This window comes from Oncorhynchus kisutch, linkage group LG26, assembly GCF_002021735.2.
Source record: "Oncorhynchus kisutch isolate 150728-3 linkage group LG26, Okis_V2, whole genome shotgun sequence".
Classification (NCBI taxonomy): Eukaryota; Metazoa; Chordata; class Actinopteri; order Salmoniformes; family Salmonidae; genus Oncorhynchus; species Oncorhynchus kisutch.
The window spans coordinates 20147398-20171615 of NC_034199.2; the positions used below are offsets into that span (position 1 = coordinate 20147398).

At 42.8% G+C, this 24218-nt stretch overlaps 1 protein-coding gene across 6 annotated transcripts in view; it reads right to left on the reverse strand.

Annotated features, from left to right (window-relative positions):
- Positions 1-4373: 4373 nt before the first annotated feature.
- LOC109871180 (immunoglobulin-like domain-containing receptor 2) overlaps positions 4374-24218 on the reverse strand; it is a 30464-nt gene continuing 10619 nt past the window's right edge. The window contains exons 2-10 of one of the 6 annotated variants that reach the window (XM_020462004.2): positions 20335-20664; positions 18545-18664; positions 12095-12151; positions 8981-9127; positions 8700-8864; positions 8121-8234; positions 6827-7028; positions 5879-6608; positions 4374-5378 (exon numbers count right to left, since the gene is read on the reverse strand). In XM_020462004.2, the coding sequence (XP_020317593.1) occupies positions 5343-5378; positions 5879-6608; positions 6827-7028; positions 8121-8234; positions 8700-8864; positions 8981-9127; positions 12095-12151; positions 18545-18664; positions 20335-20664 (1901 nt within the window). In that variant the 3' untranslated portion in view covers positions 4374-5342. Of the gene's footprint in view, positions 6609-6826; positions 7032-8120; positions 8235-8699; positions 8865-8980; positions 9128-12094; positions 12152-18544; positions 18665-20334; positions 20665-24218 lie in introns of all 6 variants that reach the window. The other 5 variants (XM_020462003.2, XM_020462005.2, XM_020462006.2 and 2 more) reach the window with 5 other exon arrangements.

Sequence of the window (24218 nt, forward strand, 5' to 3'; positions counted from 1 at the left end):
CTGTACTGCAGCGTTAAGTCAATGTCTCCCTCTGCTGGACGAATATAATAACACTCTACCAGCATTTTAATCTAATGCATGTCTCAAGCTATTGTTAGTTAATAACATCTGAGAACCAGTGTAGATGAAAACGTTGGTATTAAGAATTAAAAGGCACACATCAGTTCTCTTTACCTATTTATTTAAAAAGTGTTACATTTATAGTATATTCCCAATACAAAATATTTTTCTAACTTTATTGATGCAAAACTGTACATAGGCAGAAGTAAACAGACAGCACTTTGTTTAACTAAAGCATCTCCATCTAAAATATTTGATAACAACTTCAGACATGTAAAAATGTAATGGACGTATGCACAATTGGCCCAGCGTCGTCCGGTGTCCACATTAATTGGTAGTTACAGTCTTTACAGTAGTTACAGTCTTGTCTCATCACTGCAACTCCCATACGGACTATATATATGTCCCTTATCAGTGCCTTAGACCACTGCCCCACTCGGAAGGCCCTCGGATAATCATGAATAAAACGTGAATAATAATAATAATGAATGAGAAAGTTAAAGGCATAAATATCATACACCCCCCAAAAATACTAACCTCCCCTGCTAATGTAATGGTAATAATGAGAGGTTAGCATGTTTTGGGGGAATGATCTTTTTGCATCTGTAACTTTCTCACTCATCATTATTCACGAATCATTCAGGATTATCCGTAATCATGCTAACAGTAGAACTGTTAAGAAACAACATAATCTGAAAACATAACCAAAACAAACTGCCAAATGCATCGAACAAGTGTGTAGTCACAAACTTGATGTAGTCATTTTGTGCTAGGAATATGCGGCCAAATACAAACATTTGACAACATTTTATACACTATAAGTGAATTTGTTCAAATACTTAAGACACCTTTAAATGGGGAGACTAGATACATTAAGGGCATTCGTTTCTAAACAGTAAAACAAATACATTCTGTAATGTTGCCTCATAAAACATTTGATCTCAAATCCAAACTGCTAGAGTATAGAGCCAAATTCAAAGTTATAGCTTCACTGTCCAAATAAATACGCGGGGGAGTGTAGGTACTGTTAAAGCTCTAAATCTGTACAGGTATACATACAAATCATTAAAATCCAGACATAAAATATTTACACAAGAAGCAATCTAATATCACACAGTCAATTAGCTGAGTCACCTAATTACAGCATAATCCTTTTAATCATTTTGGTTTACGAACCCATTATCTTCACTTCTCTTCCAAAGACAGACAGACAGTTTGTGGAGACATACTAAATCAAATCAAACTTTTTCACATGCGCCAAATACAACAAGTGTAGACCTTACCGTGAAATTCTTACTTACAAGCCCTTAACCAACAGTGCAGTTCAAGAAGAGTTAAGAAAATATTTACCAAATAAACTAAAGTAAAATATAATAAAAAGTAACACAATAACATAACAATAACGAGGCTATATAGAGGGGGTACAGGTACCCTCTTCTGGATGACGGTGCGAACAGTGCGCTGGCGGTCTGGACAGTCATTGGCTGGTCCTGGCCCAGCTGCAGAGCAGCCTGATAGGCCACAGCAGGAGGATAATGGGAGCATTATTATCACTAGACACACATAGCTCCCTTATAATATTGTTGTCCCAATCTCCACAGCACCTCAATGACATCACAATCGCCACAGCACCATTATGACATCACAACCTCCACAGCAACACTATGACATCACAATCTCCACAGAACCACTATGACATCGTACAATTTTCAAAGCCTTATTATGGTATCCCTATACAATTATGACATCACATTCCACCTCTGCTGCTCCATTATGGTCACAATTGTCATATTCCCATTATGACAGCACAATTTCCACATCATGATATTACAATTGCCACAGCCCCTTATTACATCACAAGCTACAGTTTCATTATTACTTAATAATCTTCACTGCTCTATTACAATATCTCCACAGCCCCATTATAAGGCTTGCTTGCTACGTCTGAGCTCTTCTATAATTCCAGAACCGAACCCTATAAAAGACGACTAACTTTTAGTCAATCGATACAGAAATAAACTAACAATTTGATAAAACCATGACATTAGTCGACGCAAGGCTTCATAAGCGCACTTCATTTTATGTAAATAGTCCTTCAAATACATTTATTTTGCGGTGAAACGATTACCCAAAACACATGGGGTGTATTCATTACGCCGATTCTGTTGCTAAACGAATCAAACCATTTACACGAAATGGATCACGTTTTTGAAACGAAAACCAGAGTTTGTATTGGACAAATTCTAGTCGGTCCCTCTCCGTTTCGTTCCGTTGGCTCTGTTTGGTTCTTAAACGGTAAACGATTTATGTTGCAAGACGTAATGAATACACACCAGGTGCCAAGGCAACTTTACCAGGCAAAATCCGTCGGCGCGTGCCCAATCCCAACCCCAGCGTCAGGTGACATCGTTGAACCCGCCTCGAGCCGTAACAGGTGCAACACAATGCAGGTGCGTATGGAAGACTCGTGCACATGGACAATAGTTTTGAAATACATGTAGGACTAAATGTATCAAATAGTTTGGGAAAATAGATCTAGGACTTTAAAATTGATTATCTTAACAAGATAACCCCTCTGGAAATTCCTTTTACACAGTGCCTTGAGAAAATCAGATATCTTTTTCTATAGGCCTATAGTAAAAGTGGTGATCTTTCTATATATCAATTTATATAGAAAGATATGTTGGGTAGGCTCCAGTACAGTGACCATAACTTAATTTACAACATTAGATGGATGTATCAGCATAGTGTGCAGTAGTCGTGGACTGTCAGCTAGCCTATTCAACTCAGCAATATGATGTACTATAAAGGGGCCCCAGCTATCTCCTCTTCAGTGTCTGTCCTGTCCTGGGTTTGTGTCTTAATGCCAAGCTTGTTTGTACTCTCGGCAGGGTGGGAATTCCATGTCAACAGTCTTTCGACACACAAAACAGGCAGGGAGAAAAGGGCCCAGGCCACAGCACTGTGGAGAGGTCACGGTTATGTTGCTCTGAAAGGAAGGAAGGTTGTTGGTGGGTGGTATTATTTGTAAGGCTCTATTCATACCGGTAGACAGTCACTCTATGAAGTTTGGACATGCCCCAGCATTGAAGGATGGTAACGTTAAACAAGGGTGGGAGTGCTTTTGTGTTAATAGTTTTCCCCCTTTCTCTCCAACATGTAAGCAATTCACTCAACACAACAACATGCCAACTTTAGTTCCACTCTCAAGAGCTCTTCTGGACTCAAAGTAAAGCACTTTGAGACCTTGTGAAAAATGTTTTATAAATGCAGAGCACTCAATTTTACATTGAAGAGGGATTCTGCATCTGTGAAGACCAGATAGTGAAGCGAAAGCTTCCTTCCTGGTATTGTGATGTCATCCTGGAAAGGATGCATCTTGGTCTGACTTGTGGAATCTAGAATCCTGTCATATTTCCTGCTACACTCCATTTCCCCTTGTCATGGTCAACATATTGTTCAATGTTCAGTGTTGTCCCACATTCAGAAGGGACAGATACAGTGAGCTCCAAACTATTGAGACAGTTACATTTTTGGTTGTTGATTTGGCTCTGTACTCCAGCATTTTGGATTTGAAATGATACAATGACTATTAGGTTAAAGTGCAGACTGGCAGCTTTAATTTGAGGGTATTTTCAGGTAAACTGTTTAGAAATTACTGAGCTTTTTGTACATGATCCCCAAATTATATGGGACCAAAAGTAATGGAACAAATTTACTTATGTCTATTAATTAAAGTAGTCAAAAGTTTAGTATTTGGTCCCATATTCCTATCTATTATTATCAGATTATTATTATTATTATCCTGAATATATTGTGAATATAAAATGGGGGGGGGGGGGGGGGGGGACCATGTACAAAAAGTGCTATAATTTCTAAACAGTTCACACCATATGAATCAAAATGCCCTCAAATTAAAACTGCCAGTCTGCATTTTAACCTCAGACACAGTATCTTTTCAAATCCAAATTGCTGAAGTACAGAGCAAAAAACTAAGAAAAATGTCACTGTCCCAATACTTTTGGAGCTCACTGTATTTCAGCCACAGATACAGTATGTGTCTTGGGGAATAAGAGATATGGTATAAATTGTTCGTTGTTTCACCTGTGTATGTGTGAAAATGAATGGTCATTGTCAGAGAAGGGTGTTAAGAGTTGTGAATCTGTTGTGCTTGTGTGTGTGTGAAGAAAGTTGTTAGCAAGCGCTGTGTGTGTATTAAGCAGTTAACATAGATAAGCGATAAGATACACACACTCCATATCCAATGTACACACACATAACATGATGTAATAATCACACACAATGGCACAATCTAAGATAGGCAACAGGTGTTTATCAAAATCATCAATGTCAAACAAGAGGAATAGAAACGTCTGCTCTGGCTGAATGGCAGTTTCAAACCACAGTTCAATACTGTGGGCTAATACAGAATAGCATTACAGTTCAGTTGCAAATCTGTAATACAAATTCAAGCTCAGTAGGTACAGTATATGACACACACACACACACACACACACACACACACACACACAATGAAGACAGGTGAACCTGAGTTGCCATTTTATAGGCCCAATTGACACCTATTTTGTGTTTCCTATAGCGTGATAACATTGTTGGCATGGGGTATTGGAGGTATAATTATAATGACCAATTGGTGAATATAGATCATTTCTGAAACAATCCAGCACTTTTACATAATGATCCTATTAAGTTTCTTTGATGACTTCTTTACCTACCTTTTTCTAACCCCTTGTCCCAACTCTCCCCCACACCTAATAATACCCATCAATACATACAAATACCCCTAATTGCATCATTGTTGTCAGGGTAACTTTATGGGAACTGTAACCATGTTGTGTAGGTGAGAGAGGGGGACTGCTCTGTAGAATGCTTGGTTTGAGATGACAGATTAACCTGAATATGGGCAAACGGTGCACATACACACACGCTGCACCCATACCCATTCAAATGGTATATATGCGTGCACGCTAAACACACATACAATAATATTTTCCAAATGTTCCTCAATTCATGCATAAACAATGCACATTCCATTGTCTTTTTATGATCCCTGCAAGGTGCCTTCCACTCCTTCTGTGGAAAGAAGCCTTCTATTGGGTACGCCTCTCTCCATGTGGTTGATGCCTGATGTGCAGTTAGTCTCTACCAAGCTGATGCATGATATTTTAAGGGATGCATGATGTTTTAAGTGAGTGACGTGTGATTCTCAATATTGGCAGTGCAGTGCTGTGCAGGCACGGGCTTGGGTTCTCTCTGGTGTATCAAACTACGAGAGAGTCTCTGCTCAGAGCAGGGGTCTGTTAAAGAAATACACCAAGAGCCACACGTTAGATACCCTGCAATCATGTTGCTCATGCTCGATTAGTCAGGCCTGGTCAGTGAAGGGATCCACACCAATCATGCAGGTCATGGTTTGTTAGTAATGTCTGAGTTCCACAAGAACGATACAATCACATCCAGTAACATACATTCTTGTTGGCATTAAGATTTTTCCTTTAAAATAAAGCATTAAACATGACATTATTTACAAAATAGATCAAAATGACATCAAAATAGTGCTTTGACTCTTTTTTTCACATAACAATCAATCAACATTAAATACTTTTAAGAAAAGTATGTACAACACCCACGGATATAAAATAAAGACGCTAACCATGGCCAGTTGGTGTAATACTAAGACACTGGGATGGGTATGCAGACTGTTAGAGTTGCTAGGCTTGCTACGTCTGAGCTCTTCTATCTGTGACAACCTAAGAGGGAGGGGTTCTTAAACTTGATCCTCCTACAGGTAACTCACCATATTTCGGTTCTTGTCCCTATCCTCTCGGTACCCCTGTACGGTGTGTGCTAGTCCTTTAAGGGGACGGGTGTAGGAGAACGGTTGCATGGATGGGTCAGTGGACCGGTACCGTTCTGAGGGCGGTTCGACAGTGCGGCTACGTTCAGCGGTTGGGTTGATCGTCTGATACCTTTCCACCTTCTGCTCTGAGTACGGAGGTAAAGAGTCCTCATCCTCGGGCCGGTTGCTAGACGACTGTCTGTAGAAACCATCACTGCCCTTGCCCTTCGAACTGGCCTTGGAAGGAGTGTCACTATCCTCGTCAGCCCGCCCCTTTCCTCTCTCGCTCCTCTCCCCTGCCCTCCCCCTCTCCTTATGCTCCAATAGGTCATTGAGAAAAGTGTAATCGTAACCCCTCTCCCCATGGGTGTGCTGGTGGGGGCGATCGCGATCGCCATCCCACGTGTCCCTCCTCTTCTTCTGCGGCGAGGGAGGGGGGCTGCGGCGGGGGTGCCTGTTGTTGTCCCGGTCTCCATGAAAACGGCGAGGGGGTCTGTGGTCCCAGTAGGGAGGGTAGTGCTCTCGCACCTGTAGCGCCAGGTCGTAGTCCGTGTCCTGGTCTCGGGGCTCGCCCCTCCAGACACGGGGGCCGTAGGACATAGAAAACTCCTCCAACTCATCCAGAGAGCCGGTACGCCCCCTGGTGCCCAATGTCTTCCTCTCCAGGTGCACAGAGCGAGGGTTCCACCTGAAACACAGGGAAGACAGGGGATCAGAGTACATAACAGATGCACAGTGCTAACTACATTTTTTGTCCTACACTAAATAGAAGATAATCAGGAATACAGTATACAATACATATACAACATCCTCTTCTCTTTCTCTCACACACACACACAACGTATCTTGAGTACTGTAGAGACAGTCCTCACACAGTCATAGAGTTACAGTCACACTCAGTGGTACCTGCTGTTTTGTTCCTCATCCGTGTCGTTGCCACGGTAATGCCTGGGTCGACGACTGTTGTGCATGGGAGCTGCCATGAGTTCTGATTGGTCATCTAGGTCGGCGATGGGCGGGAGAGCTTTCATCTGGACTGTCCGATAGGTTTGCCGGAAATCCGTGTCCCCTCCCTCATGCAGAGAGCTGAGCTCTGATAGGCTACTGGCTGCTGGGACAACACATCACTATAGAGACTTTTACTGATTTCAAGAAAAGTTTTTACAATAGTATTTTGAATCTGGACTAATCTACGGCATCGACAGTACACCACCATCATCACTATGCATCAAGACTCCTAATCAAGTCACAGACACATCATCAAATTTCACCAAAACTAATGCAAATAACATCTGATAGCCATAGTGTAAATACAGACCGCCAATTTTCAAAGGAAATGCTTTTGCTGATGGCTCTCATGGTATGTTGCTCTTAGTTTACATCTTGGGAGAGACATTATAGAAGGAATCTGAGCCAATTATGAAATTACAACATGCCACCCATAGAAACAGAATACATAGAATGGGTATGCGTTCCGTGGAACACACCAGCCAAAAAGGTCCGTCTTCCTCCGCCTTATTGGAATTTCCAATGACAAGATGCTTTCCACGGCAATTCATAAATAAATGTGTGCTTACAAACAATTACTAAAACTTCTTACATTACTGGTATGGAAATGAACTTTCATGTGAAATAGAGAACCATGCCATCTAATAGTATCAGATTAAAATGCAACAGTCCAATCAATACAGAGCACTGATGTCTTTCATCTAGAGTCAAATCGCCAACCCAATGGTCTGTGTATACTGATGGTATTACTATTTGATTATCTACTTAAAAACCTTCTTATAAACATTATGATAATACAGATAACATCGTCCCAAAAATGTGCTGTACTTACTAATGTTGATAAGTTTACAAATGGATGATAAATAATTTAATAATGGTTTATAAGCAGTTTATAAGTAGTCCTTAAAATGGTTACCAAACAACATTTGACTGATTCAACACAAATGGATTCTCTCAGTAGATGGAATTAATGACATTCAGTGTATTTAGGGTTAGTTTGTTATTAATGGCGAAATCAATAGTTAATGGAGAATGTAACGGAGGGTTTCTGATGAAGAGGACACAAACCTTTACACAAGCACTATCTAAGACACTTACATACAAACACACACATTAAACACAGACCGAGACAAATACACAGATATGCACGCGTGGCGATTATAGAAAAACTACTGACTCCATACAGGCTTACATTGTGGAGGAGCCATCTTGGCAGAGGGAAACTGTCCCAGCTCCTTCTCCACGTAGTACAGAACCTTCATAGAGTTCTGACTGTGACTGGGCTGGAGACGATAGCCACTGCGTACTGTAGACACAGACGCACACACCCACACACACTTATATCAAGGATAAAAGCCACTATGGGCACAGTAAAAACCCAATTACACAAACAAAAACACAGAAAAACACACACGCACACACACCCCCACATGAGCGTATGAATGCACCCATGCACACACACCCCCACATGAGCGTATGAATGCACCCATGCACACACACCCCCACATGAGCGTATGAATGCACCCATGCACACACACCCAGTCACCCACCCACACACACACGTCTGGTCATAGACAACTCCACCCAGTTTAGAGACAGAAAATGAAGAGTGACATAAGAAGAGGGTTAGTTAACTCATATGACCCTCTACAAATGGTAGTTCATGTTACTGTGATATATCATGCAAAACTAAATTTCCCACAAAGCAGAATGGCTTGTCCAAGTCCTGCAGACTGAAAGGACGAGCGCAGGTGTGGGTCGGGTCACTCACCCCCAGCTAGGTTCTTCTCCACTGATGGGAAGGAGAGCATCTTAGGGTCCGCGAGGGACGGAGGGGCAAAGGGGACCATGGTGGGGACCCCAGGGATATAGTAGGGGGGGTACACAGCAATCTGGGGGGGCTGGCCACTCTTTGCCATCTTCCCTGCCTCATAGACTGGAAAACAATGACAAATAATATTAAAATCCTAAACTTTTTAAAAGGTAAGCAAGTGAATGTAAGACTGTGTGTGTTTGTAGTTATGTGTTTGTGCGCGTGTGTGTGTTACTCACGGTGACGTGGGCAGCAGCAGGTGTCGGGGCAGCAGCAGCAGCGGAGGTAGCAGCAGCAGGAGTGAGGGCAGCACTGACACCAGCAGATCCCCATCAACAAAAGGAACAAGATACTGCCCAGGACTACAGATCCCACAAACGTCCACTCTGGAACACGAACACAGAGATGAATAAGACTACAGATCCCACAAACAGTAGATATACACATCTTGTTACTTGAGTTAGTAACTACATGTGACTCACTCAAGTTACATCTTCTGCATCTCTGTCTATAGGAACCATTGACATGAAAGGTCATATTAACCCCCCAACACTCTGGGTGTAGAGAGGCAGAGCTTGCTGGCTGCACGACAAGGCTCTCAACACTAATGATGAATTCGTCAGGGCGTAAGCAGAAATGAAAATGTCAATACTTCAGTGAGCCCCTTGTGAAAAAACACATCCCAAGTGGACCTCTTCAGAGAGAGGGGGGGGGGGTTCTTGTGAATAATTCTGCTCCATTGAGGCGAGGTATTAAATACACTCCATGCATTTAGTACTGTAGTAAGAATATGATTGGGACAGGAAGGCTTCTATTTTATAAATGCCGACAGATAATTTGTTTGCTCGACATGGTGGGATCTCTTTGTGTCGGTAAAATTAATTATTGCGAGCAATGGCAGTGGAAACGCCTTTATGAGCAAATATTGATATAATAATCATGTACATTTGAAGTCAGTTTTTCACACTTCCTGACATGTAATCCTAGTAAACATTTCATGTCTTAGGCCAGTTAGGATCTCCACTTTATTTTAAGAATGTGAAATGTCAGAATAATAGCAGAGAGAATGATTTATTTCAGCTTTTATTTCTTTCATCACATTCCCAGTGGGTCAGAAGTTTACATACACTCAATTAGTATTTGGTAGCATTGCCTTTAAATTGTTTAACTTGGGTCAAATGTTTGGTGTAGCCTTCCACAAGCTTCCCACAATACATTTTGGGCCATTCCTCCTTACAGAGCTGGTGTAACTGAGTCAGGTTTGTAGGCCTCCTTGCTCGCACACACTTTTTCAGTTCTGCCCACAAATGTTCTTTAGGATTGAGGTCAGGGCTTTGTAATGGCTAGCTATACCTTGACTTTGTTGTCCTTAAGCCATTTTGACACAACTTTGGAAGTATGCTTGGGGTCATTGTCCATTTGGAAGACCCATTTGCGACCAATCTTTAACTTCCTGACTGATGTCTTGAGATGTTGCTTTAATATATCCACATCATTTTCCTACCTCGTGATGCCATCTATTTTGTGAAGTGCACCAGTTCCTCCTGCAGCAAAGCACCCCCACAACATGATGCTGCCACCCCCATGCTTCACGGTTGAGATGGTGTTCTTCGGCTTGCAAGCCTCCCCCTTTTTCCTCCAAACGTAATGATGGTCATTATGGCCCAACAGTTCTATCTTTGTCCCCATATGCACGATCTTTGTCCACATATGCAGTTGCAAACCATAGTCTGGCTTTTTAATTGTTGTTTTGGAGCAGTGGCTTCTTCCTTGCTGAGCGACCTTTCAGGTTATGTCGATATAGGACTCGTTTTACTGTGGATATAGATACTTTTGTACCTGTTTCCTCCAGCATCTTCACAAGGTCCTTTGCTGTTGTTCTGGGATTGATTTGCACTTTCGCACCAAAGTACGTTCATCTCTAGGAGACTGAACGTGTCTCCTTCCTGAGCGGTATGACAGCTGTGTGGTCCCATGGTGTTTATACTTGCATACTATTGTTTGTACAGATGAACGTGGTACCTTCAGGCGTTTGGAAATTGCTCCCAAGGATGAACCAGACTGGTGGTCTACAATTTTTTTCCGAGTTTGAAGGTAGGCCTTGAAATACATCCACAGGTACACCTCCAATTGACTCAAATGATGTCAATTAGCCTATCAGAAGCTTCTAAAGCCATGACATAATTTTCTGGAATTTTCCAATCTGTTTAAAGGCACAGTCAACTTAGTGTATGTAAACTTCTGACCCACTGGAATTGTGATACAGTGAATTATAAGTAAAATAATCTGTCTGTAAACAAGTGTTGGAAAAATTACTTGTGTCATGCACAAAGTAGATGTCCTAACCGACTTGCCAAAACTATAGTTTGTTAACAAGAAATTTGTGGAGTGGTTGAAAAATGAGTTTTAATGACTCCAACCTAAGTGTATGTAAACTTCCGACTTCAACTGTATTGAAGTAACATGGAGTCACAAGATATGTTGTGTGGTCCTTCACTACAACTCGGGAAACCATGCAGTTTATTAGGCTACAGATGAAATAAGTTAAGATTAACTTCACAGGCTGGTGATAGTGCACGTGATGAGCTTGATGCTCCTTTCCAATATATATCGAGGGTCTTATTCTGGTGACATGATGATCGATGCTTGGCTATAAAATCTGACATTTACTCCATAGGTATTGCATTGACCCTCTACAACCACTGTGATTATTATTTGGTTCTGCTGGTCATCTATGAATGTTTGAACGTCTTGAAGAACGATCTGGCCTATAATGGCCATGTACTCTTATAATCTCCACCCGGCACAGCCAGAAGGGGACTGGCCACCCCTCAGAGCCTGGTTCCTCTCTAGGTTTCTTCTTAGGCTCAAGCCTTTCTAGGGCGTTTTTCCTAGCCACTGTGCTTTTACATCTGCATTGCTTGCTGTTTGGGGTTTTCGGCTGGGTTTCTGTATAAGCACTTTGTGACATCTGCTGATGTAAAAAGGGCTTTATAAATAAATAAATATTATTTTATGCAGATTTTTGAAGATTCGCATGAAAATATGTCGCAAATTGGACAGAAACCTAGCTAGTGAGAGTGAGTTAATGCATGACTGCGCAGAGGCAGAATATAAGATGAGGCCACATTGGTTCTTTCCTCTGCAGTTGTTAAAGCAATCAAGATTCCCAGAAGATGATTGGACAGTGAGAGAGCAGCATGGGGGGGTTGCGATGACAGGTAAGCAGAGCCAGAGCAGGTGATGTCACCAAGGGGAACAGGTAAGGAAGGCATAATCACACACAGACTAACAGAAAGACAGACAGACAGTGACAGACCGTGGCCAGCGAATGAGGAGGCAAGCAGCCGTACCTGGTATAATCTCCACATCAAACTCTGGCAGGAGATCGTCCAGCACACCTGTCCTACCTGCAGAGAGAGGGAGACCAGAGGTGAGGCGCAGCAGACAGGAAGTAGCAGAGGGCAGCAGTCAAAGGTGAGGCAAATCAGCCAATCAGATGGAGTTATTGACTGAGGATCATGCATTGAGACTGGCAGAGATTAATCGACAGACACCAGGGGAAAACAGTACAATTCGTTAACACCTGATGCTGAAGCCAAAGTGATAATCATCATAAATAATTTCCCATTATTAAAAATGGATTTCAGAGAACATGTTAATGGGGGTGAAAACAAAGTTCCAAGTGTGTCGCTTAATGATCTTTATGTAGTAAAAACCATGAGCTGACGCAAACCCAACATTTTTTGTTGAGGTTCTGGCTAACAGAGGGTAAACTGTATAAAAAGAAAGAAAGTCACACACTAAATATGCTCCAAACAATTCAATGGGTGCACCTAACCAACATTTGGGGTTATTGATCTCCACACACACTAACCCAGTCTTAAAGGCCACGAGTTCTGAGATCAAGGATCAAACTCTCATCTCACACTGAACCTAATTTTAGCAGGGTGCTATATTTCTGTGATGTTACTGTACAAACCCGCAACACACACAAATATCAAATCAAATCAAATTTATTTATATAGCCCTTCGTACATCAGCTGATATCACAAAGTGCTGTACAGAAACCCAGCTTAAAACCCCAAACAGCAAGCAATGCAGGTGTAGAAGCACGGTGGCTAGGAAAAACTCCCTAGAAAGGCCAAAACCTAGGAAGAAACCTAGAGAAGAACCAGGCTATGTGGGGTGGCCAGTCCTCTTCTGGCTGTGCCGGGTGGAGATTATAACAGAACATGGCCAAGATGTTCAAATGTTCATAAATGACCAGCATGGTTGTATAATAATAAGGCAGAACAGTTGAAACTGGAGCAGCAGCACGGTCAGATGGACTGGGGACAGCAAGGAGTCATCATGTCAGGTAGTCCTGGGGCATGGTCCTAGGGCTCAGGTCCTCCGAGAGAGAGAAAGAAAGAGAGAATTAGAGAGAGCATATGTGGGGTGGCCAGTCCTCTTCTGGCTGTGCCGGGTGGAGATTATAACAGAAATGGCCAAGATGTTCAAATGTTCATAAATGACCAGCATGTTCGAATAATAATAAGGCAGAACAGTTGAAACTGGAGCAGCAGCACGGCCAGGTGGACTGGGGACAGCAAGGAGTCATCATGTCAGGTAGTCCTGGGGCATGGGGCAAATACACATCCAACATGCTCCACACGTCACATGATACTACAAGGCAAGCTAAAAGATCTGTAATCAGTGTGAGAGATTTACAACATAACCCATAACTGAACTCAAAGGTATATTCAGCCCTGTCAACAGGTCCTGTACCCAATAAAATGCTCTACGGGACGTTGAGGTAAGGCCAGAGTGGAGGGGGTAGGAGGGGTGTGTGTGTGTGTGTGTGTGTGTATGTGGGGGAGGGGGTGTTAGGGGACAGACACCTCTGAAGCATTCTGGGTCACCAATTAACTATTAGAGCTCATCAGGGAAAGAGGGTCAGACGAACACTATCGCCATGGTAACAATGATGGCTTTGTCTTTGCTAAACGTGAGAGAGACAGAGGAAGGGAGGGAAAGGTTAATGGAGATAGAGACAGAGTGAGCGAAGGATAGAGTGAGAGAAGGATAAAGGGCAATGAAGATACAGAGAAAAATAATAGTGGGACCAGTCCGTGGCCTCACCCAAACGCCAAAATAAGCTAATTCTAATCTCTGTGTTTAACCCTCTAGATCGGTTCAACAGGGTTGCTAAATTACCTGGTTTATACTCATTAAGTGTGCGTGCATGTGCGTGTGTCTCTACATTTCAATCCCTAAAATTGTGTCTAAGGGTTATTTGATTCAACAGGTCTGCTAGCTGTCAGGGTAGACTGAACTCCCACAGCCAGACAGGCTCCAGTTGGCAGTAGTCATGGAGATAAGCACACTCCTCTCCTCTGATAAAAAAAACACGCACACTAACACACACACACACACACAGAGATCCTACCAACCTGCTCTGGCACTGAGTCCTATAAACCCAGCTGAGCTCAGAAACCTGAAAGAGGGGAGGGAACAATGATAAGAAGACAGGGGTAATAAGGAGTAGAGGAAGATGAGGCCCTCCAGGGGAGGAAAATAAAAAGCAGTGAGAGCAGTAGTGGTGTGTAGGTTAAATCACTGAGGGAGCCAAGCCAGTAAAAGAGCCATATTACAACCTATGTTGTGATATTTGCCTTGTTTTCTCTATAACACATTCCTTTAAACGCCACTGTAATACACAATAAGGCTGTGACAACATAAAGAAAACATTCACACAGTGGCGGAATAAATTCAACTACACATACGTTTGTTTCATCACAAAACCAGAGAGCAACATCTGTCTGGCCAATCCCACAAAGCAAATATTGTATGTTACAAACAGCTACAGTATATGGCCTGCAGCGTGGTCAAACAAGTTCACGTTTGACAGTTTACTAAACAACTAGTGATTTAGAACCACAGAGTTACCGCAAGTCAGCACAGAGACAACAGGAGCCCTGCCTCCGCTATTCCAGCACCATTTAACTTAAACATTTAAACATAATCAAATCCACAAGGCTATAGATGCTTAGTTTAATACACTGAAAACAAACTTAATGTTGCTAAATATCATGTGACTGTCCATCGTACTTATTTGTGTGTGTGTGTGTGTGCCATCATTTTTTTTAAAAGTGGACTCATCCTACTTGTAGACTAGTTGAACGCCAATGCCATCCTCCTCTCGTTCATGTTGGCAAAATGGTCCATGGCTCTGTTATACAGTACACTTTTAGTTTTTATTTTCATAGGCTACCTAGCTAAAATGCATGCTAACCTAACTTCCTCGCATGGGCAACAATGAACCAGCTAAGTTTGCTAGCTAGTTAATGTGAGCCTATACTAGCCTACATATTGAACTTCAATCAAATCAAATCGTATTATTTTATTGGTCACATACACATGGTTAGCAGATGTTATTGCGAGTGTAGCGAAATGCTTGTGCTTCTCATTCCGACAGAGTAGCAATATCTATCAATTCATATCTAACATATAATCTAACAATTCCTCAACAACTACCTAATACACACAAATCTAAGTAAAGGAATGGATTAAGAAAATATATATATAAATATATGGATGAGCAATGACAGAGCGGCATAGGCAAGATGCAATAGATGGTATAAAATACAGTATATACATATGAGATGAGTAATGCAAGATATGTAAATGTTATTAAAGTGGCATTATTAAAGTGACAGGTGATCCATTTATTAAAGTGGCCAATGATTTCAAGTCTGTATGTAGGCAGCAGCCTCAAAGGCCAGTGGCACAATATATTAATTTATGTTGACATCAGAATCGCCATGATAATCATTTAGCCTGAACATAGGATTAAGTTAAAACCACAAGTCCAGATCCTCCTCTCCATCCATGGCTGAGGAAAGGGACGATTTAGAAAGCTCGCTACTGCAGGACATCAACACAAGCAAACCAGGAACAGACAAGTGTTTACCAACAATGATGACGTTTTGCCGAAGATGAGATTTGTTGGTGGGAAGGCAAATCCAAACTGGCCTCCCTTGGGAGGCGTTTTGCTGCGCCAGGACAACCCACAGTTGAGCTCAGCTCAACGCTGATTGGCTAATAATTATTTATTTTTTTATCAAGGGAAGCCAAATGATTGCTGGCATCAATCAATCAAATGATACGGCTGCAACATGTCCTTCTTTTGTTCCAGACAGCATCAGATATATGGGCTACATACAGTTGAAGTCGGAAGTTTACATACACTTAGGTTGGAGTCATTAAAACAAGTTTTTCAACCACTTCACAAATTTCTTGTTCACAAACTATAGTTTTGGCAAGTCGGTTAGGACATCTACTTTGTGCATGACACAAGTCATTTTTCCAACTATTGTTTACAGACAGATTATTTCACTTATAATTCACTGTATCACAATTCCAGTGGGTCAGAAGTTTACATACATTAAGTTGACTGTGCCTTTAAACAGCTTGGAAAATTCCACAAAATTATGTCATGGCTTTAGAAGCTTCTAATAGGGTCATTGACATCATTTGAGTCAATTGGAGGTGTATCTGTGGATGTATTTCAAGGCCTACCTTCAAACTCAGTGCCTCTTTGCTTGACATCATGGGAAAATCCAAAGAAATCAGCCAAGATATCAGAAAAAACATTGTAGACCTCCACAAGTCTGGTTCATACTTGGGAGCAATTTCCAAATGCCTGAAGGTACCACGTTCATCTGTACAAACAATAGTATGCAAGTATAAACACCATGGGACCACGCAGCCGTCATACCGCTCAGGACGGAGAGGGGTTCTGTCTCCTAGAGATGAACGTACTTTGGTGTGAAACGTGCAAATCAATTCCAGAACAACAGCAAAGGACCTTGAAGATGCTGGAGGAAACAGGTACAAAAGTATCTATATCCACAGTAAAACGAGTCCTATATCGACATAATCTGAAAGGCCGCTCAGCAAGGAAGAAGCCACTGCTCCAAAACCACCATAAAAATGCCAGACTACGGTTTGCAACTGCACATGGGGACAAAGATCGAACTTTTTTGAGAAATGTCCTTTTGTCTGATGAAACAAAAATAGAACTGTATGGCCTTAATAACCATCATAACGACGTTTGGAGGAAAAAGGGGGAGGCTTGCAAGCCAAAGAACACCATCTCAACCGTGAAGCATGGGGGTGGCAGCATCATGTTGTGGGGGTGCTTTGCTGCAGGAGGGATTGGTGCACTTCACAAAATAGATGGCATCATGAGGCTGGAAAATTATGTGGATATATTGAAGCAACATCTCAAGATATCAGTCAGAAAGTTAAAGCTTGGTCGCAAATGGGTCTTCTAAATGGACAACGACCCCAAGCATACTTCCAAAGTTGTGGAAAAATGGCTTAAGGACAACAAAGTCAAGGTATTGAAGTGGCCATCACAAAGCCCTGACCTCAATGAAAATTTGTGGGCAGAACTGAAAAAGCATGTGCGAGCAAGGAGGCCTACAAACCTGACTAAGTTACACCAGCTCTGTCAGGAGGAATGTGCCAAAATTCACCCAATTTATTGTGGGAAGCTTGTGGAAGGTTACACCAAATGTTTGACCCAAGTTAAACAATTTAAAGGCAAGGCTACCAAATACTAATTGAGTGTATGTAAACTTCTGACCCACTGGGAATGAGATGAAAGAAATAAAAGCTGAAATAAATCATTCTCTCTACTATTATTCTGACATTTCACATTCTTAAAATAAAGTAGTGATCCTAACTGACCTAAAACAGGGATTTTTTACTAGGATTAAATGTCAGGAATTGTGAAAAACTGAGTTTAAATGTATTTGGCTAAGGTGTAACTAAGGTGTAAACTTCCAACTTCAACTGTTTACTGAGACGGAGGGGCATCGTTTCCTGTTGATGAGATTAAGCCACTTGCGAACCTATGGAAAATTATAAAAACACAGGGAGACGACTAACTCTGAGGCCAAAGTCAGCTCCTCTCCCGTGTCACAACATAACGCTCTCTTTCTCTCTCTCCTTTTACATCTACATCACTGACCCTTAACACGCTTTAGTCTCATCCTCCCCGAATAAAGGAATGTTGCCATGGCAACAGCTTAAGAATTGGATTACATAGCTCACAATAATAACCTAGAACTACTCTCTGTAATATATGTTGTAAACTCTCTATTATGTAGTCTATGTTCAATGCTGTGGCACAAAAGTCTACCCGGCCTATATCTGCGGTTATAAGGGTTTATGTATGGCTATGTCAGGGTTATGTCAGCAGGTCTACAAGGGTAAGCTCAGCCAAACAATGGGTCCTCTCAGAGAGGATCAGAACTGTGTGTAGGGCAGCGCACGCCATTCTGCCCGTCGTCATGGCAGCACTTGTAAGTACACTTTGGAATGCAGACGCCCTCTAGAGCAAGGATGTTTATATTAAGCACTCCATTATGAACCATACCAAACAAACAAATACACTTACCCTACACACTGACACACACACAAAAGTGAACGCACACACCACAGTCAGCATATGAGACTGGTGCAAAGGCACAAATCCATTGGTTTTAGGGTGTGCATGGGTTTTACTGCTGTGGTAAGGTTCAGAAGGTGAGACACAAGACAATACATAAGAGTATACTTGTTTCCTACTTCCTTAACTCCCAAATCCTTTTAAACCAGAGAGGACCTCGAAATAAGAAAGCCCCAACAGAATGTTCAGATTCCTGTTAATTTCTGCTCTATCCCTTCCTCTTTGATGTTGAGATTGTTGAAATCCTGTGTTTAATGTTTACCTCCTGTGTGCGGAGGGTTCCCTTCCTGTGGTCACTCACCCAGCACCAGTACCTCCACCTGGCCCTCGTTCTCCCCCTCCAGGTCGTCGGCGATGACGATCTTACAGAAGTACACTCCGCTGTCGCCCCACTGCAGCTTCCCGATCCGCAGGTCCGCCTCTGGACAGGGACAGGACACAGGGTCAGAGGTCAGGACAAGGGTCATAGGTGAGAGGTCAAATGATATGAGAGCATGGTCAGTATATCCTATGAAAAAACGAGGAACCTATAAAACCTCTAAAAAATGATACATATGAAACACACTTAACAAATAATCAACAACTGCATACAGTAACAAAATGATATACTGCTAAGCCAGGTGTACACTTCATGATTTTGGCCCCGATTTAGCTGTCCCAAGTTTTTGAAGTCGGAGACAAAATCCCCATGTCGTTGCCTACTCAGGGCGTGCGGCCGTCACTGGCACTCGTTTAATGTGAGCGGGTCAGAGACGCAATCTCAGGGCTACCGATCCCATCTTTGAGCAGTCCCAGGCATCCCGATATTTTCAAACATGTTTGATTTCATCAGCACAAAATCTGCAATGCTCTTGGAGTGTGAGATGTGCAACGACAACTTTTAAGGAAAGTGATCAGCAATAGCCAATGAGAGCTCGGCAGAAAAGAAGCCAGTGAAATGATGACGTTGTTTCGCATCACACAGAATGTGTGTTGGTACTTGCCTTTAACCACAGCCAAAGTGTCAAATCGTTACACCTCTAAAGCTCACAGGCAATGTTACTTCATTCAAAATGTTGGCTAGATATTTCAACTCTGCGAGCGTGAATGTCTGACCGAAAACGTTTGAGGTTGTTTTGAACCACAGCTCGTTCTACAGTAGCTACGTTAACAATCTAATCACATCATTGCATCATTGTTTTCGAGAGACAAATTGGTGGTATTGAGAATCCTCAAGACCAAGTGAAGAATCTTGTTGTGTGTGACACCCCGTCTGTGCCAAACCTACAAATCTACAGGAAAGTTGGTTGTTTAATGTGAGAGGCTCAGTGATGTTAAGATTTTGAAAGTCTTGTAGTGTACACCCGGCATTGGTCAAACAATACACTGAACAAACCTCAATGATACATTCCATTGACATTTGACTCATTCATACATCCAACAGCTTTCTATATAAGAATTATGACAACAGGAGGGTGTTCTGTTAAAAAAGAGACACAAAAGTAGGTGGGTGCTCTCTATTGAAAGGCAGACAAAGGTGGGTATTTCATTTGGATAAGAAACTCAATGGGGGTGGTTTATTGTGACTAGGATAAGAGAGGGCAGTGTGTGAAGAAGACCACTCCATTGTGAACAGGGGTCAGTGTCGTTAACAATGTGTGTGTGTGTGTGTGTGTGTGTGTGTGTGTGTGTGTGTGTGTGTGTGTGTGTGTGTGTGTGTGTGTGTGTGTGTGTGTGTGTGTGTGTGTGTGTGTGTGTGTGTGTGTGTGTGTGTGTGTAGCCTGGCCTATTGTGAAGCAGAGACAGAGAACTATTTCAGGAGTAGGAAAAGCAGAGCACAAGCAGCCATGTTTCCTGTTGGGAGATGGATCATAAACAGTAGACTGGGATAATAGACAGGCTATGATGGACAAGACCACCGCCTATAACACTGAAGCACAGACATAGGATAAACAGCATTTAAACGTGTCTGCACATGTCGTATGTCTTCTCTGACAACATTTCCACAAGCACAACCTTTCTAGTCATTGAAGCTCATAAAACTACAAAACACCGCCACACACAACTTCCAATCACAACACAAATCTACTCATTAACCAATCTCCACAGTACTGTTGACGATGGCGATGTCTCGGCCCTTGTAGTGCTCAGCCAGCGTCATGGAGGTTCCCTGGCCGGACGCTACGATGCGAACGGTGCGGCTGCTGTCGGAGCACTCCAGGTGGCCTGCGGCACCCAACTCGGGCCCCTGGACCCCAAAGCTTTCGGGAAAAGTGAAGGAGTCTCGTGTGCGGTCGCGGCAGTAGGATTTGTACCACCATTGCACCACAGGGGTCTGGGAGGAAGGCGTATGGTACTGGCACTCGAGCACCACCGACTGGAAGAGCATGGCGAAATGCCTCTTCTCCCGAACCGTCACCTGCACCCCCGCACACACACAGACTGATACACACACAGACAAGGTGGGAGAAAATGAGGGAGAAAATAGAGGGGAAGCGGTTATTTAATAATACAATAATCAAAACAATATTTAATGTTATATTATGACGATATAAAGTTAACACAGTCCTATGAATAGAGAAGTAGGTGTCACATTTTAAATATCTAACAGCAGTCTGCATATAAGGCCTTTAACATACACTACATGACCAAAAGTATTTGGACACCTCATCAAACATCTTATTCCAAAATCATGGCCATTAATATGGAGTTGGTCCCCACTTTGCTGCTGTAGCAGCCTCCACTCTTCTGGGAAGGCTTGCCACTAGATGTTGGAACATTTATTCGATGCTTGCTTCCATTCAGCCACAAGAGCATTAGTGAGGTCGGGCACTGATGTTGGGTGATTAGGCCTGGCTCGCAGTCGGCATTCCAATTCACCCCAAAGGTGTTCAATGGGGTTGAGGTCAGGGCTCTGTGCAGGCCAGTCAAGTTCTTCCACACCGATCCCGACAAACCATTTCTTCTGTATTGACCTCTCTTTGTGCCTGGGGACATTGTCATGCTGAAACAGGAAATGGCCTTCCCCAAACGGTTGCCACAAAGTTGGAAGCCCAGAATCGTCTAGAATGTCATTGTATGCTGTAGCGTTCCAGTTCTTCACTGGAACTAAGGGGCCTTTCAAGAACCATGACAAACAACCCCAGACCATTGTTCCTCCACCAAACTTTACAGTTGGCACTATGCATTGGTGCAGGTAGTGTTCTCCTGCCACCCGCCAAACCCAGATTTGTCCGTCGGACTGCCAGATGGTGAAGCGTGAATCATCACTCCAGAGAACACGTTTTCACTGCTCCAGAGTTCAATGGAGGCGAGCTTTACACTACTCCAGCCGACGCTTGGCATTGCGCATGGTGATTTTATTGTATGCGGCTACTCGACCATGGAAACCCATTTCATGGAGTTACCGACGAGCAGTTCTCGTGCTGACTTTGCTTCCAGAGGCAGTATGGAACTCAGTAACCGAGTACAATTTTTACATGCTTCAGCACAGTTCTGTGAGCTTCTGTGGCCTACCACTTCGCGGCTGAGCCGTTGTTGCTCTGAGATGTTTCAACTTCACAATAACAGTACTTACAGTTGACCGGGGCAGCTCTAGCAGGGCAGAAATTTGACAAACTGACTTGTTGGAAAGGTGGCATCCTATGATGGTGCCACACTGAATGTCACTGAGCTTTTCAGTAAGGCCATTCTACTGCCAATGTTTGTCTATGGAGATTGCATGGCTGTGTGCTCGAGTTTATACACCTGTCAGCAATGGGTGTGGCTGAAGTTGCTTAATCCTCTCATTTGAAGAGGTGTCCACATACTTTTGGCCATGTATTGTATATTTTGAATAGCCAGAGAAACATGCAAATGGTAAGGAGATTAGACTTTACAGTTGAACGCTCTCCAACACCAGCTTTGAGAAGCACCCAGTCCAACACCACTTAGCCTCTACCCATAGTAGAGCCCACAGCACATCCAACAGGTTAAGGGGGATTCCAGAAGGATCCTCTCAGTTAACTAAACCACAAAACTCAGGAGTGGGTCTGTATCTGTTGTGGAAGTGATGACCTGATTTCACCAACGCCTAAAAACATCTGGTCTGACTCCACTGAGAACCGTTTGTGGGTGTGTGTGTATGCGTAATGATGACTCCAACTGGGCTCTTGAGTGGTGCAGGTGTCTAAGGCACTGCATCTCAATGCAAGGGGTGACACTACAGTCCCTGGTTAAATCCAGGTTGAATCACATCTGGCTGTGATTGGGAATCCCATAGGGCGGCGCACAATTGGCCCAGCGTCGTCTGGGTTTGCCGGGGTAGGCCGTCATTGTAAATAAGAATTTGTTCTTAACTGACTTCCCTAGTTAAATTTAAAAAAATAAAAAACTCAATCCCCAACAGGGAGATTGCCAAGTGGTGACTTGCACAGTATCTAGATGGGGGGGGGGGGGTGCTCCTCTCTCCAGTACACGGGAGGTCACAGAGGTTACATTCCGCCGTGTGTGGGGGGCAGGGGCAGGACTGTAGCAGGAAGGTAGGGGGTTGTCATGATAAATGGGAACAGTGAGGGGGTTGTGGCCAGAGCAGTATACTCTGCAGCCAGTCTAGGTGGGGCATGCAGCAGGAACTCACTCCAAACATTTCCAAGAAAAGAGGAAATCACAGCAAATGGTTCTACACAGTGGCCCTCTCCTTAGCAGCACTTTCCCAAGTTTTCAGTTTAGTGCAGATGAAGGGAATGAGACAAGGAGGGGATGCAGTTTTACACAGATTGCGATTCACACTTTGTACTAAAGAGGAGCCAGGGTGATTCATGATTATGGCAATCAAATTTCCTACTGAGCTCCAATTAGAAGTTGCGGCTAACAACAGATCTAGGCTCAAGCTAAATAAATATCTGACCCTGCACCAGCGGTTCACCAACTCCTCCTACAGAGTCAGAGGTAGATGTCAGTTACCTCTGGTCAGTGCAAAACAAATGAGAGAGAGAGAAAAGTGGCAGTTCTGTTCTTTATATATAGATTTTTAAATTTTAAATATGAGAGGGTTGGAGAAAAAGAAAGATGGAGGAGAGAGGGGCCGTGCTTCTAAATTCCTCCCGTGGGGTAAATGTGTCCCTCCCTTAGTCCTTTTGTTCATGGTCCAGCGCATTGTTTGGAATTAGTATAATCCTACAGTGCCTTCAGAGAGTATTCATACCCCTTGACTTATTCCAAATGTTGTTGTGTTACAGCCGGAATTCAAAATGAATTCAATATTTTTTTTCACACCTGTCTAATCTACACACAATACCCTATAATAACAAAGTGAAAGGATGTTGCTAGAATTTTTTGCAAATGTATTGAAAATGAAAGACAGAAATATCGTATTTACATAAGTATTCACAAATGAGTCAATACATTGTAGAAGCACCTTTGGCTGTGATTACAGCTTTGAGTCATCTTGGGTATTACTGTATCAGCTTTGCACATCTGGATTTGGGGATTCTCTCCCATTCTTCCTTGTTAAGTTAGATTGGGAGCGACGGTGAACAGCAATCTTCAAGTCTTTCCACAGATTTTCAATTGGATTCAAGTCTAAGCAAGGACTTTCACATTCTTTTTCTGAAGCCATACAGTTTTGGCTGTATGCTTGGGGTCATTGTCCTGTTGGAATGTACATCTTCGCCCCCCTCAAAGCTCATTTGTACTCTGAACAGGTTCTCATCAAGGATTTGCCTGTATTTGGCTCCATTTATTGTTTCCTTCTATCCTTACCAGTTTCCCCGTCCCTGCTGCTGAAAAGCACCCCATAGCATGAAGCTGACATCACCATGCTTCACAGTAGGGATGTTGTTAGACGGATGAGGAGCTGTGTCTGGTTTCTCCAGACATAGCACTTTGCATTCAGACCAAAGAGTTACATTTTTGTCTCATCAGACCACAGATTCTTTTGCCTAATAATCTGTCTTTCATGTGCCTTTTTGCAAACTCCAGGAGTGCTATCATGTGCCTTTTTCTCAGGAAGGGCT